This window comes from Gracilinanus agilis, chromosome 5 (assembly GCF_016433145.1).
Source record: "Gracilinanus agilis isolate LMUSP501 chromosome 5, AgileGrace, whole genome shotgun sequence".
Classification (NCBI taxonomy): domain Eukaryota; kingdom Metazoa; phylum Chordata; class Mammalia; order Didelphimorphia; family Didelphidae; genus Gracilinanus; species Gracilinanus agilis.
Window position 1 is genome coordinate 250858801 of NC_058134.1, and position 19248 is coordinate 250878048.

Here is a 19248-nt window from a genome sequence, read left to right on the forward strand (position 1 = left end):
TCCACACTTGTTGAGAAACTTATCCTTCTTAAAGACCCAGCTCATGTGTCACTACATTCACAAAAGTTTTCCTTATTCCTTTGCAAATCTTAAAATATTGTATGACTATCATTCATTATGGTTCATCTCTCACATCCTAAACATCTTGTACATATTAGGTACTTCATTGATATCTATTAGGTCCAATTGCTGACTAGCAAGGATTCACTGCACACCTCACCAAAAGAGATACTCATTAATTTAGAGTAGTGGTTCCCAAACTTTTTTGGCCTACCGTCCCCTTTCCAGAAAAAATATTATTTAGCCCCCTGGAAATTAATTTTTTAATTGTAATAGCAATTAATAGGAAAGATAAATGCACCTGTGGCCATCACCACCCCTGGATGGCTGCAGCACCCACCAGGGGGCGATTGTGCCCACTTTGGGAATCACTGATTTAGAAGATGAAGAAGAATATAAAAGCTTAGATGATATTCTATGAAATTTCAGCCAATGCTGGTCTTTAAAATATCATCTTTATGTAAATGCTACTGCTGAAGTTATTCCATACATAAGCTAGATTCTTTCCCCCATACTTCCCTCAAGCTTCTTCAAGGGTAAAGTCCCCATGATGTGCTGACACACACAAAAACCAAAGCCTTCCTTCTAACTCCACTCCAGGGTAATTTAAGGTTGCTCTGAACCATCTATACACTCATGGCAGATCCTTTTTGTAACTCATGGTACTCATCTTTAAGGCAGTCACAATTTTGGTAGAGCCTAGGTCCTTTCTGGAAGACCTACATAATGAAAAATTTGCCAACACTAATAATGGACTGTTAGACTCATGAGCTACCTCTCCAGACAAGGTATAGATAAGTCACTCGGAATTTCTCAATACAGACTCATGCTAAGAGCCCTAATATGTGCCTAATGGAGATGCTGGATACTCACTGTCAAAGCCAAGAGTTTCCCGTAGGTAAGATGAGCAGGGATATGGTCAGTCTTAGATCTCAAGGATTCCACATACCAATGTTCTGCCTCTGGAAGTTTGCTTAGCCTCAGGTAGGCTTCACCTGGAAAGAAATACATGAAAAGTCAGAAGATACTCATAATCTTACCATTTAATAGTCCATTCCCAGTCATTTGGAAGGGGAAATCATTCACTCCACAAGTTTTCATTGACTACCTGTAAAATTGTAAATAATTTTGTTAGGCATCAAGGGGGATGGGGGAAAAAAACCACTTAAGATAGGCTCTAAGCTGAGATGAGTCATTTGGGTGTCCACAGAAAAGCTTAAAAATGGCACCCTCCTTGCTTGGTTATTAGAGATACTTAATATATTAACTGGAAAGGCATGAAAAAGAGAATAAACAAAAGAAAAGAAAGAAGAAGAACACTAGATTATTGCAATGAATAACCTAGTTTATCTCCTGTTAAAAATTGAGAAAATGCATCTTTTCAGAGGTGGGGGAACATGGGAGTGAAATATTGAATCTGCTATCAGATGCTACGGACATGTTGATTAGTTTTGCTAAACTATATGTGTGTGTGTATATGTATATGCAAATCTTTGCTACAAGGGATAGCTGTCTCTCTCAAAGGAGGGGAAGGGGAAGTGAGGAGGGAGAAAGAGAGACAGAGACAGAGACAGAGACAGAGAGAGAGAGAGAGAGAGAGAGAGAGAGAGAGAGAGAGAATATGCTTAGGAATATAGGTTGTGTTAAAAAAGAATCAGTATTTATTAAGTGCCTATATTTGCCAAGTACAGTGTTAAGTAATATTAACAAAAATGACAGCTAACATTTATATACTACATTAAGATTTACAAAGTACTATGTTTTGTAAATATTATTATTAAGCAATTAGGGTCCCAAAGAAGCCAGTAGCTGCCTTAACAAGCAAATATCTGACTTTGATCTTATGAGGAATGGGAGTCCAGGATAACACCAGTTAAGAGAACAAGTTTATTTATTAAGTGTCATGGAATAGGGTGGTAAGATGAGGAGTATTACCTCAAAAAGAATGAAAACAGTGGAAAAGAAAATAAGATAGCCCAAAGTATGAGAGAACAAGACTGTCACAAGAGAATAAAAACATGAAGATGGATATCAAAAATTAGATGCAAAATGTAACAGATCTGATGAATTTTTTAAAATAACATCCGTTCACATCATATATAAGATATGAACCACTCCATTTGGACTCTAGTACATAAGAAGATAAGAATAGCCAAGAACATTCTGGCTTTGCCACTTATCAGCTGTGAGATTTTGAGTAAATGCCTCAGTTTCTCCATCTGAAAAATGTGGAGGTTTAGACTAGATGACCTCTATGTTCCCTTCTAGTAATAAATCCTTATATTTGTGTGCACATATTTCTAGCATTTCACAGCCAGCTCTCTCCTTTTCAATATTGATACTGATATTGGACATAATTTATGCACTGGGGTTAGCAGAGAGAAATACTTTCTATTCCATCTAGAATCTTACTTTTACTTAATGAAATCATTCATGACCAGTCATTGCTAAGCACTAGCTCATTAAAAGAATTCTATGTGCCACAATACAGATCAACAGTTAAAACTATCCATTATAGTAGAGTTGGTACATGTATTTGTATTTGTAGTTATCTTTTAACTTTTTAAGTTTGAAATCTTATAGGATCCCCACAAGCACACAGCCATCAGGATTAGAGTTGGAGGAGGCTTTTGAGGTCATGACAGCCAATCAATCTCTCTTTAGAGAAGGAGAAACAAAAGCCCAGAGAGGAGAATTGTGTTAAGCAAAGTCAAATGGGAATAGTAAAAAAATAAATAAATAAATAAATTTCTGGCCCCTGACACTAATTTGGTACCCTTTTTATGGCATCACGTTGACTGGCTATGACTCAGATTTTTATGATTTTATAAAATGTTTCAATTTAATATGATGTTTTCTTATTTAATTTTTCAAAAATCAAAAAATATTTTATTCAATGTTACCAGTATTCATGGATGGTATGTATGTAGCAGAAGATAAATAGGGAAAAAAAGACTGGATTTTTAAAGTTATACTAGATAGGTTTATAAAGCCTAAAAAGAAAAGAAACTTCATTGTATTCTTTTCCCTAATAAAATGAACCCAGTGCTACTAAACTCATATGAAATTCTCACTGATACAATGTATGATTGATTACTAGGTAGAGAGGCACTTTTGCTAACTGCCTACTCTCTGGCCCATTTACTTCAGTCAGTACTGGTGTGCAACTCATTAATTAGCAACATACCTAAGATGCAAAAACCTGAAATGTTTGATAATATGTTTTGTTGAACATGAGAAAATTAATAGATTCGTATCCATCTTTTTTGGACAAAAATCATTCTATTTAACACATTCAAACCTATCAGTTTTATTTCATATGATTTATTCTCTCAGTATTAAATATATTTCTTCTCTCCAAACTAGAAACACACAAATATTCTTTGTTTTTCCAGGTTTTTTAACTCTTTTTTTTTTTTATTAAACCCTTAACTTCTGTATATTGGCTCATAGGTGAAAGAGTGGTAAGGGTGGGCAATGGGGGTCAAGTGACTTGCCCAGGGTCACACAGCTGGGAAGTGTCTGAGGCTGGATTTGAACCTAGGACCTCCCGTCTCTAGGCCTGACTCAATCCACTGAGCTACCCAGCTGCCCCCGTTTTTCCAGTTTTTTAATGATTTCCTCTTATGCTTGAATTTCTGATCACTAATCAGGTTAGAATAGAATATTTCATATAGTGTGAGTAATAAATCCAAATCCTTGTCCCCTCCAGAGATCCAGTTATCCATCTTTGACCACATATCTCAAACCAACCCAGAAAGAAAACTATGTAACCTCAGGCAGTATTTCAAGGATATTTTGAATATTCAAGAGGCAGTGTGGTATAAGGAAAGAGAAAGAAATGCTGTTGGTTTTGAAGTAACAAGAGATCTGTGTTCAAATCTACTATTAGATATAGAATAATGGATAAGTTACTTAACCTCTCCAAAGCTGCCTACAGGTTGTAACTCATTCATTTCCAGAACTTCCACGCTATAATCCCACTATCGTGATTAATAAATGTCTCACCTGACCCACTTTTTTAGGTGAGCCCTTGTCACGTTTTCACTTCTTCTTAGCCCTTGTCTTTTCCACAGAGGCTCAGAAGTCTCAAATATTATACCTCTTCTCAATCCCTCATCTGCTTGTTATTCAGTTACTTTTCAGTTGTGTCCAACTCTTTGTGACCCTCTTAGAAGTTCTCTTGGCAAGAGATACTACAGTAGTTTGTCCTTCTCCAGCTCATTTTATAGAAGAGGAAACTGAAACAAACAGGGTTAAGTGACTTGTCCAGGGTCCTACAGATAAAAAGTGTCTATGGCTGGTTTTATAGGAAAGTCTTCCTGACTCCAGGACTAGCACTCTGTCTCCTGTGCCACTTGGCTCATTACTGGAACCAAGAGTAGATCAATATTGTCATCGCTCTTGGAAGGACTTTATCATTCTACTCATACCTGACCCAAAATACCACCCTTGCACCTTTCTAAACCAAAGATATCCTCCATGACAACAATATTCTAGGTGCATCATCCCCCCACATTGGAATGTATATTCCTTTGGGACTATGACTCTCATTGCATTTATATTCATATCTTCAATGCTAAGTGCAGTTCTTCATACCTAATAGAGACTAAAAAATGCTTTTTCATTTATAAATGATTTTGGTACATGGTCAGAGCACCTTCGATATTATCTCTTGACACAGCTCTTAGCACAATGCTCAGCACATAGTCAGCTTTTAAGAAATGTTTAATGAATGAATGAATGAATGAATGTAGAGTCTTTGAGTAGTCTGTTCCCAAAAGAGTTGAAACGTGAAGAGATGATATAAATGTCAAAAAAAATAGGAATCAGTTGGAGAGACACTGGCATATGTATAAATATTATGTAGCTCACTCATTCCAGTCTGCTAAGCTTTAGTCTCTTCATGCTACTGTAGTGAAGCTTTTCTCTCCTTTTCTTTTTTCTTTTTCTTTTTCTTTTTGGTTATTTTCAATCAGCTGCCTACTGGGAATTCAAGGAGTCTTCCAAAAAGGCCCGAGTCACCTTTTTTGAATCACCTTTGGCCTCAGATCTTCATCTAATTCCCTTGAGCTCCTCTCTTGGGGAATCTCATTGACTCCTTTAATCACAGGCTCTCATAAGAGGCAATGCCATAAGGAGAGAGATCCTGAAGCCTTTTCTCTGAAGCCAGGTAGCACTGTGAAAGGGACTTAATCGTTGGACTCCACATTTATTGATTTCTTATTTTTTTGTTTTAGGGGATGGGTACTAGTCTCCAGTCTGGTGACTTTGGAAGGAACCTGGTGTTCTGGCATTCCAGAGTATGGGTTTTACAGCCACTGTGTATCCCTGTGTTCCAAGGAGTATGGAGTCATCTTTGGGAGTGGACTCCAGAGCTTAAACTTGATGGGGTCAGTGTCACATAGGAACCGAGCTAAGAGTTCATCTATTCTCCCAACAGACTGAGATGAGGATACAGAGGTAAAGTGTAGAGTATGTCCCCATTGTTGTGTTGGAGGGAAATTTTTGTACTCATATGCTTGTTACATCTGCAAAGTAAATATTCCTCAGTAAAACCTAATCCTTAGGGACAGTTGATGGCTCAGTGGATAGAGAGCCAGGCTTAGAGATGGGAAGTCCTGGGTTAAAATCTGACCTGAGACATTTCCTAGCTGTATGACCCTGGGTAAGTCACTTATTCCCCATTCCCTAGCCCTTACTGCTCTTCTGCCTTGGACCAATATTTAGTATCAATTCTAAGCCAGAAGGTAAAAAAAAATTTTTTTAAATCTAGTCACTACTAAGTGATTAAATGGAATGGGGGCAACAGTCACTGGCATTTAACAGAGGGACAAGCACAACTGATAGCAGTGAGGAGAGACACCACAAACCCTTCAGGATACCCTAGAACTCTGAGGGGCAGACAAAGCAGCCTGCCTCTGGGAGAGCGGGACCAGAAGTAAATGATACACATTCATTCACTGACTCATTAATTCATTCATCTATAAAACTGAAAGGAACAATGACCATAAAATGAGATCATATATGTAAACTATTTCTGAAAACCTTAAACAGCCATATATGAATGTGTGATAGTATTAGATGTGAAAAGCATAATTTCATCACATAAATTCACCTTATATTTTTCTACAATTGATAATTATAATAATAATAACAATAACTGGAGAAAAAAGTTCTAAGGAGATTTGGAAAAGAGTTGCATATACGTGCCATCATTGATGAGTTGCTAGTTGAATCCCTGGAGGAAATACTTACAATGATGAAATCATAGTTCTACTGGAACATATGGAAAGTATAAAACAAATCAGTTCTTAGAATAAACAGGAGCTTTTCTAAGACATGTTTGATATACATTTCTCCAACTCATTTGCAGATTCACATGTAAGTTAGCAAATTCCTCTCCCTTCCATGGCTTGTAGGGTTAAAAGCAGAATTGCAATTTGCCTCAGTTTTAATTTGCTTAGTCAGACATATCGAGGTTGAAGAAGATGAAAGAGCAACAGCAGATGGCTGGCCCTTAAAAATAACTTTTTTTATATAAAATACACTCAAACTAATTCTTACAAGGGAAAGCTCAGTATATGAGGTGTACTGCATATGGTACTTTATTCCTTAAATCAAGAGCTGTAGGCACAAAATGTTCTATGCTAATGAAATTATAAAATCTGAAAACATAGCCACAAACATCAATAGCTATGGGTGGAATATGGTTGGACAACTTGATCTTGATTATAGAGTATATTAGGATTGTAAGATATAAACTCTAGAAAGGGAAGAAAACTCAAGTATCAAGAAGCAACATGGTGCCATGGAATAAGCAAGGGAGCTATGTTCAAGAGGTCTGGGGGAAGTCCTAGTTCTCTTATTTGATGAATGACCATGAATAAATCACTTACATTTTCTAAGGTTCAAGTTGATTCCACCCTCTCCTTTTGAAATGGGAGAAGTAGTAATACTCCCTCTGAATTACATCACGAAATTGTTAGGAGGCCATTTTGTAAACCTCAAGGTGCTTTGTAGGCTTGCATTAACAATTCTGTTACCAAAAACCAAGAACACATCAAAAAAAGTATTTAAACGAATTACTGATGGTATAAGAATCATATTAGAAACATAAGTATTGCTTTATTAGTTTAGAGATAAGAAGTAGAGAAGCTGGCTGAGGAACAATTGGAGTTTCAAATAAAGCTGAGAGAGTGTGTTAATTTCAGCTGTTGACATGACAGTTACATGCTCTGAGTGTGGCATTCCAGGGGTGGCTTCTGGCAGTTGACAGAGCCACATGGAGCTTCTTTTTCTCTCTCAGGGCTAGAGAAGGTAACATCTTTGCCTCTCTATCTCTGTCTGAGTGAAAGGCTTGAAGGAGTGGAGTGTTTTCTTTTCCAACTTGGGAAACACTATTCATTTATCTGTTACTATCTATAGCAGGGATCAGCAATGTATGGCTCTCTAGCCATATCTGGCTCCACCTCCCGACTGGCCAGTATGGGCAGAGCCCCAGGAAGTGCCCAGGGGGCCCTTCAGTTCCCGCCCCATATTCCAGTGCCTTCCACCTCCATCCTCCTTCTGCAGGCGTTTATGGCTCTCACCGCGACTGTTGGTCTACAGATTGGTTAAATTGTGAAAAGACCATACAGAACCTGGTCTTTGGTTTGGGCTCTGAGTCTGTTAATGCTCAGAGTCATAACTTGATTCTTGTGGTTCAACCAGCTAGCTTTGGTTATCTTTATAACTTAAAGATGAAGTTAAGAGTTAGAATGGTTAGGTTTATAGAACAGGATAAGTTTGGTTAGTTAGATCAGGGAGAATTAGCGTAGCCTGTTAACGAAAGGAGAAGTGGTTACTTGTGGGACCTAGGAGTTTATTTGGGTAGAGTTAGAATCCCTTAGAATTAGAAATCCTTTTTCCCTTATATATATTTAAATAAATTGTTTATTTTTCATAAACAAGAGTCTCATTAGTGTTCCTTGCACCTGGCCCTAATGGGAAGTTCATCTTTTGAGCTTCACTTCATTTACCACTGAAGATACTTTATAAAATCTATCAAAAGTATCAAAAAATCAATTTTCAACCTTTATTTTCTAGTTCTTTGTCCCTTATTTATGTGCTCACCCTATTATTATTTTTGCAATGGAATCCTCAAAGTTTTGGTACTGGCTGTCTTTTATTTCTGAATAAGACAGTTTGGGGATTGCTATCTGTGAATTGATCAGCATCAGAAACTCCCAGTGAGGAAAATCCTTTTCCTCTAAAAGATCAACTAACCTTTGTGATTTTTGGTGTTAGAGACAAGCATGGTCACCCTTAACTTAAGTTTGAGTAACACTGTCACACAGTCAGTATGCATCAGGGGAGATATTACACCAAATGCAGGCCCTTAACCTTAAAAAATATAAAAACTAATAAAAATACAAAAATATAATAAAGGGAAATTGTCAGAGAGAAGTGGGGAGGAAGGATGGAAAGATTGTAATTTCACTATGAAAAGAAAAGGAAATATATCCAGGGATTAGGTATGGTCACCTATCCCCAAAGGACAATTATTTTTTCTTAATGGATCATAACCAAAGGTGGGTATGTGGTAAGCTATAGTATCTAGGGAAAAAAGAAGCAAGTTATAACTATTTGTCCTTTCCTTGCATAGAATAGTAGAACTGTGGGTGTTGTTTGTTTGTTTGTTTGTTTTTTATAAGAAAGAGACATGTTTCTAGATTCTCAGTTGATCAAGTTCAGTCCTCAGATTTGTTTCTGAAACATTCACAGGCAAGACAAATCTAAAGCTTACATTTAGCTTCAGGCAGATATAAGACAAAATTTAAGACATGATACAGATAATTTTGTTATTTTTCTAGCTCACAAAAAGCCTGAGGTCTGAATAATCCAGGCAAAGGCCACCTCCTTATGGGAAGGATGTTGGATTTACTGATGATTCAGTATCCTAGCTCTGAGCAAGTGTCAACAGAACTCATTGCAGTGATGTGAGACAGGGATTCAGGATGAGACAGACTGAGCTACAGTGCCTGTGCATTTGCCAATATTGAATCTAGCACCTCTCTGCAGAGCATTTCTTATGGCTTAGAGTGCCTTCCATTGCTCCTTCCCTCCCTTTCTGTGCCTTTAAAAATCCTACCCATTCTCTGAGACCTAAATGGAATTCTGCCATCTTTATGGATGTTTCCCTAACTATCCTAACCAGAGAGAGTCTCTTTTCTCTACACCCCTTTAACATTTATTGACTTCAACCATTTGGTACTCATATCCTATCTCCTTTCACACTTTTTTCTTTCTTTCTAAATCTATTACTTAATTACCTGGTATATCATAAATTCCAAAAGGTCAAGGATCATTTTTTAAAAATTCTTTATCTTCTCCCAAAGTGTTCTGTACCCTTGATGATAAAGGTGATGGAGACCATTCTAAATCAATCCATGAATTAAGCAGCATTTATTAAATATCTACTATGTGCCAGGCAAAAATATACATAAACCAAAATAAAAGTTATATATTCTCTAAGAGATTACATATATTTGGAAAGCCAGATAGAAATATATATTACATATATGCACACATATATACATAGATATCTATATATGCAGATGCATTCATCTATTTACATATATCTATGAATATATAAATACATATAAGTGATGATATTTTATTAATTGATAAGTTGAGATATTTTAGGGAGAGAGACTAATAATAGTACTTGGGGAAACCAGGGAAGGTTTCATATAGGAGGTGGTGCTTTAACTGAATCTTGTAGGAAATAAGAATTTTATTGGGAAAATATCTTGGAGTCTCTGTTTTTCCCATTTGGGGAACAGAACTAAGAGATTAACTCATCTTATTACCTCATTTTGCAGATGAGTAGGGAGAAGCTGAAAGTTCTGGTGAGATCGTAAAGAACTGAGTAGTGTAGAAACCAGAACTAGTTCAATTTGTGCAAAATCAGTTGTGGGTTTAAGGTATGAAGTTGTGCAGTGGGCAGTATGAGTGTTGGTGCATTTGTGTTGTGGGAAAAGAGAAGGTCTGTCTCTGGGAAAATCCCAGGCCTTATCCTAATGGGGGAAGAGGTAGGTGAGACAGAGCCTTGAAGGGAGCTGAAGCAATTGAATCCATAGAATGCTCTAGGAGAGATTTTGTAGCCTGTCAGGGTAGAGGCCAGTGAATATCTTCGAGGTAAGGTATAGGAATGATGGTACCTGAAGAAAGTGAGCTCTCCCTTTCTAAATGTGGTGACACTTCACCAAAGTCCTCTTTGCCCCTTTTCTGGATATCAATGTGTATTGAACCAGAACTTGAACTAGGGTGTATGAACTCCACATCCAGTTTTCTTCCCATTATATCATGCTGTATAGTGAAATATCTAACATATAAATAAAATGCAGGAGGCAGCTGGGTAGCTCAGTGGAGTGAGAGTCAGGCCTAGAGACAGGAGGGTCATAGGTTCAAACCCGGCCTCAGCCACTTCCCAGCTGTGTGACCCTGGGCAAGTCACTTGACCCCCATTGCCCACCCTTACCAATCTTCCACCTATGAGACAATACACCGAAGTACAAGGGTTTAAAAAAAAAAAGAAAAATTAAAAAAAATTAAATAAAATGCATACATATATGAGATATAATAAGTATAATATAGTAATATGGGATGAAATATATACATGTAAATTCTTAGCAAATGGGCAAACTTAGGGCACTGGGCTTGGAGTTAGGAAAATCCTGGGTTGAAATTCCATCTCAGAAACTTAACAATTAAGTGATCCTTGGCAAATCTCTTAACCTCTCCTTGTTAAACTTCTTGACTTTAAGACTTTGAGGTTTGATAATGATTCTGAAGGTACCTTCTAGGTTTAATTCTATGACCTACTACAACTAGTAAAATAATTTTTATACAGTACTTTAAGTTTCACTTTTCTTGTTTTGTTCTTTAGGTACTATCTCATCCATTGCCTTATTTGAGTCTCACAAAATTCAGACAAGCTCTAGAAGTATCGTTATTCCCATTTTACAGAGGAGGAAACAAATGGTCCAAGGATAAATGACTTGCCTCTAGTCACACAGCTATAGATGTGGGAGTTGGGATCTGAAACCATGTCTCCTCAACTCCAAATCCAACACTGTTACCTGGTAAAGCATATAACCTTGCCTATTTTCTTTCTTTTTTTTTTTTTTTTTATTCTTAGCTTCTGTCTTAGAATCAACACTAAATATTGGAAAGGGCCAGGTAATGGGGGCTAAATGACTTGCCCAAAGTCTGAGGCCAGAGTTGAAGTAAGAACCTCCCATCTCTAAGCCTAGTTCTCTATCCATTAGGCCACTTGGTGACCCCTCTCCTATTTTCTTTCTAAAGGATATTTTGTTGATGTATTTGATGCATTTCTTATTTTGAGCACCTTCTAGTCTTCCAATTCTTTCTTAGTCTAGTTACTTTCTCCAATGAACAGCATTTCGTATCCCCTATGAATGTTTTTGTTCCTGGGATGGTCTTTTCATTGTTAAAAAGATGAAATGTTTCTTGTCATTCATCATATCTTTGAATTTGTCATTAATTAAGTTGTCATCCAAGGCCTATTCCCATAGTTCCTGTGGGGGTCTAGCCCTTTTGATCAAACCCAAGTCCATGCTTTCCCTAAACTTCCTTTAAGAATTTTAAAGTACTTTTCAAGTTTCTCAAAGATTATTTACATACAAATGCTTTTTATTTATCCCCCCTCTCATCCATGCTTTGTTCTTCTTTTCTAACCTAGAGTCAACATTGTAAATTTAAAAACATTTCCTTCTCCTATCACAGTGGTGAACTTCTGATGATTGCTTCCATATAGTAAATTGCCCACAGGCACTTCCTTTGAGTAAATACCAAAATGTTGACTCAGAATGAACTTGCAGGTCACTACAAGTTTTTTTTTTTCTGTTTTTTTTTTCAGACAAACTTCTGTAGAGACACACCTTCCTATTAACATAGTACCAGGCACAGAAGAAACAATAAAAGCTTTTCCATTCAATCTTTTATTGTGTAGCCAATCTTTCAAACTATAGTATAAAACTTCACTTTATTCCTCTGAAATCTCTCCTTATTAGATTCAATCTAAAGAAGGACATTCAGGGCTGACTCTTATTCCAATAAAATCTAGAATTTATAGAGTGCTTTAAGGTTTGCAAATTGCTTTATAAACTTTTTTTTTTTATCCTCACACCCACTCTGGGAATTAGGTGCCATGTTGATGATCAGGAAACTCAGGCATAGAGAGGTTCTGGGACTTTCCTAGGACCATGCAGATACAGATTTTCTGAGACAGGATTTTAATTCAGGTGTTCCTAACTTCAGGTCCAGCCCTGCATCCGTCGTGCCACCTAGCTATTTCATTCCATTGATTATTTAGTAGCAGAATACGACATTATCGGTACCTTCATGCTGCATAAAGATTCCAAGAAATCTCTTATGTAACACCAAATAAACTCTAGATCGAGGAAACAAGGACAAAAGACATTTTGCATTAATAATATAGAATCCACCATTTAGCTGTCTAAATGGCATTCCTCTAATACCAAAATACTGCTAATTAAATTATGGCCACCTATCTCACCTTTATTAGTCAAGCTAGAACTTTGAAGAGATGGGAATTACCAAATAGGAGAATGAACAGTTGATTTCATTAACCAGTACATCAACTGGAGAATGACTAAAAAGTTGTGACATGAATTGTGATGGAATATCACTGTGCCATAAGAAATGACGAGCAGAGAACAAACAAACATGAATTTATGTACATGGAATTACGTACATGGAATTACGAAGGGTGCAGAACCAAGAGAACATTATATATAGCAATAGAAATATTATTTGAAAACTAACTTGAATATGTCCACCTCCCAGAGAAAGAACTGAAGAATAGAAACAAGTAAGATCTAGCTTTAAATATATTGTTTTGTCAAATGATACCTTCTTTAGTGTAAGGAAGGGAGGGAGAGAAGAAGATATATGAGAATTTGAATTTAATAAACAAATGTATTAATTCACTTTTTTAAAAAACAAGCATATTTTTAAGAAATATTTTCAAGTTTGTGGATGACAGAGGAAGCTTGCAGCCCATGATGGTATGATGAATTTTACCAGTATTTGCTGAATTGTAATGCTGAAGTGAATTTATAATTATTCACAATATACCGAAGATATTAACCAAATAAAATGTTATAAAAAGGTCATCTTGAGAGAGAATGAGCAAAATGTCAAAAACTGATTACTGAAAATTGTACTGACATGCAATCTGGAAACAAATTTCCAAAGAAAGAAAAAAAAGAGAGAACAAGAACACTAAGTGTGGGGATCAGGAAAGGTTTCATGTAGAAGGTGACGCTTAATCTGAGATGGAAAGAATAGGAGGGATTCTAAGAACAAGAAGTGAGAATTGAGAGCATTACCAGCATAAGGGACAGCCTGGCCAAAGGCACATGTCATGTGTAAGCCTCAGGACAAATGGTATACGTGTTAAAACTCTAATGGGGGAGAGGGAGACAGGAAGGTAAATGGTGGATTTATGTTTTGAACTAATTAGAAGCTTAAAATGGCAACTGACATATATATGGGTCCCCAGGAGGAGAGGTTTGGACCTCTTCATCATTTCTGAGTTCAATTTGGATAAATTCCCTAAAATCTTCATGCTGAGTTACCACATATAAGGGATTTAGTACTTCCTTTGGGTTAAAAAAAGGAACTTGTTCAGTTTGAAAGATGAGTTTGTATTTAATTTTAAAGTGTATATATAGGGCTAAAGAGGTTCATGTTTGAAGGTATTTTCAACAGTATGAACAGGGATTAATTTAGGGAAAACTGGATAGCTTTATTTACCTATATATGACTTAAGGAGGAATTTACTTGACTAAAAATAACCTGAAGCTTCTGACTATTTCTTAGAGAGAGAAGAGGGTAATCTTTTGAAGGCTGGACTCCTTATCCTCTGCAATCCAGTCACCCTTTGGACACAGTCCTTAAACTGAAGAAGTAACTCCACTGAACATGTCATTCTAGACTTTCTATTACTTGGCACCAGCCTATCTTTTCAACCTCATCCTACTCTCCCTCAAAAGCCTTCAAAAATTATAAATTTATACTTACATTGTCATTCTTACTATCTCCTGAAGATATCATGCATTTTCCCATCTCTACTTATACCTATGTTTATTCAGGATCCTGTCCCTAGACTAGTGGCAGCTGAGTGGTAGGGTGGATGGAATAGGTGAACTTGCAGAAAGGCCTAAGTTAAAATCTAGCCTCAGACATTTACTGGCTGTGTGACCCTAGGCAAGTCACTTAACTCTGTTGCCTCAGTTTCCTCATTTGTAAAATGACTTAGAAAAAAGAAATGGCAAACCACTCCATCATCTTTGTCAAGAAAACTCCAAATGTGGGTGCAAAGAGTAAGACACAACTGAAGGATAACAATAACAAATGTCTAGACTAACCTGTTAATCTCTCTGTCTTTCCTCTGCTTCCTTTAATTCCTATGCATAATGTAAAATCCAACTCAAAACAGCATCTCTTCAAGAAAACATTGCCTAACTTGCCATGCCAATAATAACCTTTTCTGCCTCAGATGTTTATTTGTCCACGTCTTACGAACTTCTAAAATATTATATATCTTAGCTCTTTATGTTAGTATTCCCCACAGAAAGAGAAAACCTGAGAGTAGTGTGCTGAGAAATGGACCTGAAGCCAGAAAGACAGAATTTAAGGCCAGTCTCTAACATGTATTAGCTATAACACAGATCAAATCACTTAATCTCTTGGTGCTTTGGATAACCCTCTTACAGTATAAATTACAGAGAAAAGTGACAAGCAACATCATTGGAGGGAATTTTTCTTCTGGAATTCTCTATTCCAGTGAAATCATAGGTCTGATATTTATATAGATACATATAATAGTTACTATCCATAAATATACATATGTACTTACATATTTTTATTTGTGTCTATACCAATCTCTCCTACTAAAATGTGTTATGCAGACAGAAATCCCGTATATTTTATTTAAACTTTCTTTTTTTAATTTTTAATTTTTAGAAAAATTTTCCATGGTTATATAATTCATGTTTTTACTTTACCCTTCACCTCCTCAAACCTCCCACCTCCGTAGCTAACTCGCATTTTCATTGGTTTTAACATGTGTGGTCAGTCAAGACTTATTTACATATTATAGATGGTTACATTGGTGTGGTCTTTTCAGGTCTACATCCCCAATCATGTCCTCATCAACCCAAGTGTTCAAGCAGTTACTTTTCTTCTGTGTTTCCACTTCTACAGTTCTTCCTCTGAATGTGGGCAGTGTTCTTTTCCATAAATCCCTCAGAATTGTCTTGGGTCATTGCATTGCTGCTAGTACAGACATCCATTACATTCTATTTTACCACAGTGTATTGGTCTCTGTGTACAATGTTCTTTCCAGTTCACATGGAATTCCTCCAGTTTATTATTCCTTTGAGCACAATAGTATTCCATCACCAACATATACCACAATTTGTTCAGCTATTCCCCAATTGAAGGGCATACCCTTGCTTTCCAGTTTTTTTGCCACCACAAAGAGCACAGCTATAAATATTTTTGTGCAAGTCTTTTTATCTATGATCTCTTTGGGGTACAATCCCAGCAATGGTATGGCTGGATCAAAGGGCAGGTATTCTTATATCACTCTTTGGGCATAGTTCCAAATTTCCATCTAGAATGGTTGGATTAGTTCACAACTCCACCAGCAGTGCATTAACATCCCAATTTTGCCACATCCCCTCCAACATTCATTACTCTCCCCTGCTATCATTTTAGCCAATCTGCTAGGTGTGAAGTGGTACCTCAGAGTTGTTTTCATTTGTATTTCTCTAATTATTAGAGATTTAGAACACTTTCTCATGTGCTTATTGATACTTTTGATTTCTTTATCTGAAAATTGCCTATTCATGTCTCTTGCCCATTTATCAGTTGGGGAATGGCTTGATTTTTTATACAATTGATTTAGCTTCTTGTATATTTGAGTAATTAGACCTCTGTCAGAATTTTTTGTTATAAAGATTTTTTCCCAGTTTGTTGTTTCTCTTCTGATTTTGGTTGCATTGTTTTTGTTTGTGCAAAACCTTTTTAATTTAGTATAATCAAAATCATTTATTTTACATTTTGTAATTTTTTCTAACTCTTGCTTGGTTTTAAAATCTTTCCTTTCCCAGAGATCTGACATGTATACTATTCTGTGTTCACCTAATTTACTTACAGTTTCCATCTTTATATTCAAGTCTCTTTATTTAAACTTCCTAAAAACTCAAGTTTATTTATTCATTTGTTAAAACCCTCATCTTCCATTTTAGAAGCAATACTGTGTATTGGACACCAGGCAAAGAGCAGTAAGGGCTAGGCAATGAGGGTTAAGTGACTTGCTCAGGGTCACCCAGTTAGGAAGTGTCTGAGGCCACATTTGATGACAGGACCTCCTGTCTCTAAGCTGCTACATCTCTAGGCTCTTAATATATTGAGCTCCCTAGCTGTCTCCTTATTCATTTATCTTTAAGCCCTTACCTTCTGTCTTAGACTTACCATCAGTTCCAAAGTAGGAGTGATAAAGGCTAGGCAACTAGGGTTAGGTGACTTGCTAAGGGTCACACAGCTAGGAAGTACCTGAGACCAGATCTGAACCTAGGACCTCCTGTCTCCAGGTCTGGCTGTATGCATTGAACTCCCTCGCTGCCTCATAAGACATGTTAATGTAATAGGTACTTAATTAATGTTTTCTGAGGGCCATTAAATAATAAATAGTTCTCCTTTCTATTGCACCATTCTTCACAACAATTCTTTTCCCTAATTTACACATGAAGAAATTAATGTTCAGAGAAGTCCAGGGTCCTGCAATTAATATATATCAAAGATGAAGCCAAATTCCAGACTTCTAGACTATAATTTCAATGTTCTTCCCATTACACCATGCTGATAATTCTTCTGTAAACCTGTAAAATTTTCCTTTGTTATTTGAAGCTTCTACATAAATTCCCTATAGTACATAGCAAAATCTTTTAGAAACCTGAAGATGATTACATGCTGCTTTCAGTGAGCAGGAAGAAAGAGGACAGAAAAGAATATGTTCTCATCAGCAGGCTAAGCTCATGTCTGAAAACAAGTCCAGGGAGAAGCCAGGGTAGTGAAGAAACAGAAAAAAGTGTCGCAAATTAAATCCCACTGCTTGCTGAAAGAAAATGGCATGACCACAGCGGAGGTGTACTGGAGCTACACTGAACAGAAAAGATTTGTAAAATTTTCATTGTGAGCATTTATACCTTAGAAATCATCAAGTGCTATAAATTATAGCTTTATGTACTGTTTGTTGATTGTTAATCACTTAAAAAAGTAATGCTGAAAATGTTAATGCTGATTTTTGTGCTGTGATTACCCAAATCCCCGTAGAGAGCTGATGGTTAAACATTTGCTAGCATGACCCATCAGTAGACTCATTGTGACAATTAGAACTAAAGAAATTGAACTCAGTACATTGTGGAACTATCCAATGTAATGTACTTTACTAATTGTAGCAATACAATGATCCAGGACAATCCTGAAGGTCTCATGAGAGAATGCTATCCTCATCAAGAGAAAGAACTGTGGGAGTAGAAACAGAAGAAAAACAAATCACTTATCACTTGTTTATATGGGCATATGTTTGGGGTTTGGGTTTGAAAAGATTGCTGTATTGCAAAAATGAATAATATGGAAATAGGTATCATAACATTTGTATAACCCAGTGGAGTTGCTTATCAGCTCTGGGAGGGGCGAGTATAGAGGGAAAGGAAAGAATCATGTAAATGTGGAAAAAATTATTTAAAAAAATAAAATACAATAATTTTTTAAAAAATTAAAAAAATTTGAACTCAGTGGGGAAGTTAAGAAAGATGGTAAAAGAGATCAAGTGACTCTAAGCACCTCTACAAATGACATCATTGTTCATCTCTGAAAACACTTGTTCCTTTATTATGACCCTGACAATCTTGAATGGACTTCAGATTGAGAGTCAATTGAACCAGGTGACAATATTCCTCCTCTTTACTAATTAGCAGGTATAGGACCTTTAAATATTAATGAATCTTCCTCTGGCAAAGTGTCACACTCATTGTTTTATCACTAAAATTTTGACCAGCTGACCATAGTTCTCAAGAAAAATATCCTGGGACAGCCTAATGTTTTGGAAAAGATGCTCAATTGAGCGGATAGATGTTGCTCAATGAAGACAATTCCAGTGACCCAAGGAACACATATAAATAATAGATCCAAGTAATTTTTAAAAGTCAACAAGGCTTTTTAAGTGCCTGTTGGGTGCCAGGCACTGTTCTAAGTTCTAAGGAGGGAAAGATATACAATGAAACAAGTTTCTATCCTTTGTATTTATTCTACCAAGAAAAAAGATCATGTGAATATAAAATATGTGCAAAATATAATAACATAAACATGAGGTGAGTTGTTTTACCCCGCTTTAAAGGAGAGTGCTAGCATTTGGGAGAAATTAGGAAAGCCTGACAAGAATGGTAAAAGGGTCCAAAGCTCAGGGGACTAAATTTAAGCTAAACATCCAGGTCATCCTGAGCTATTGGAGATGTGGGAAGTAGCAAGTGGGTCTAAAAAGAGTTTTAGGTCACAAAAATAATTGACTTACCAGATGGATGGTAGGAAGTCTTCCTTTAGGAGATTCAAGTGAGTGTTAGCAAAAACTAATATAAAAGAAGATCTATAGTACTATAGAAGCAAACAAAGATAGAAAGTAAATGTCTGCATCGGTAACTGATGGTATCCATAAGTAAATGGTCATTGGAATACAATTAAAAGCTGAAACTTATGCATAGTTTCTATTGGCATATATTTGAAATTGATGAAAAGGAAAAAGTAACCGTACAGATATTACAATTTTGGGGTTTAAGAAGGGAAGACAATCATCACTCTTGACTTGCTTTCCCTTCATTAATTGGTCTAGGGTGAATATCAGCAGGCAGGTGACACAATGGAAGGTGCCAAGTCTGCAATCAGGTAGATACCTCTTCCTAAGTTCAAATCTGGCCTCAGACCCTGGGCAAGTTACTTAATTTTACTTGCCTCAGTTTTTCATCTGTTGGCCAAAATGAACTGGACAAGAAAATGGCAACCACTCTTTTATCTTTGCCAAGAAAACCC

The 19248-nt window shown here is 36.5% G+C and overlaps 1 protein-coding gene across 1 annotated transcript in view; it reads right to left on the minus strand.

Annotated features, from left to right (window-relative positions):
* The window catches only part of TMTC2 (transmembrane O-mannosyltransferase targeting cadherins 2), a 539622-nt gene that overhangs the window by 165627 nt on the left and 354747 nt on the right, over positions 1-19248 (minus strand). The window contains exon 8 of the mRNA XM_044679175.1: positions 934-1055. Coding sequence (XP_044535110.1) covers positions 934-1055 — 122 coding nt within the window. The remainder of the gene's footprint in view (positions 1-933; positions 1056-19248) is intronic.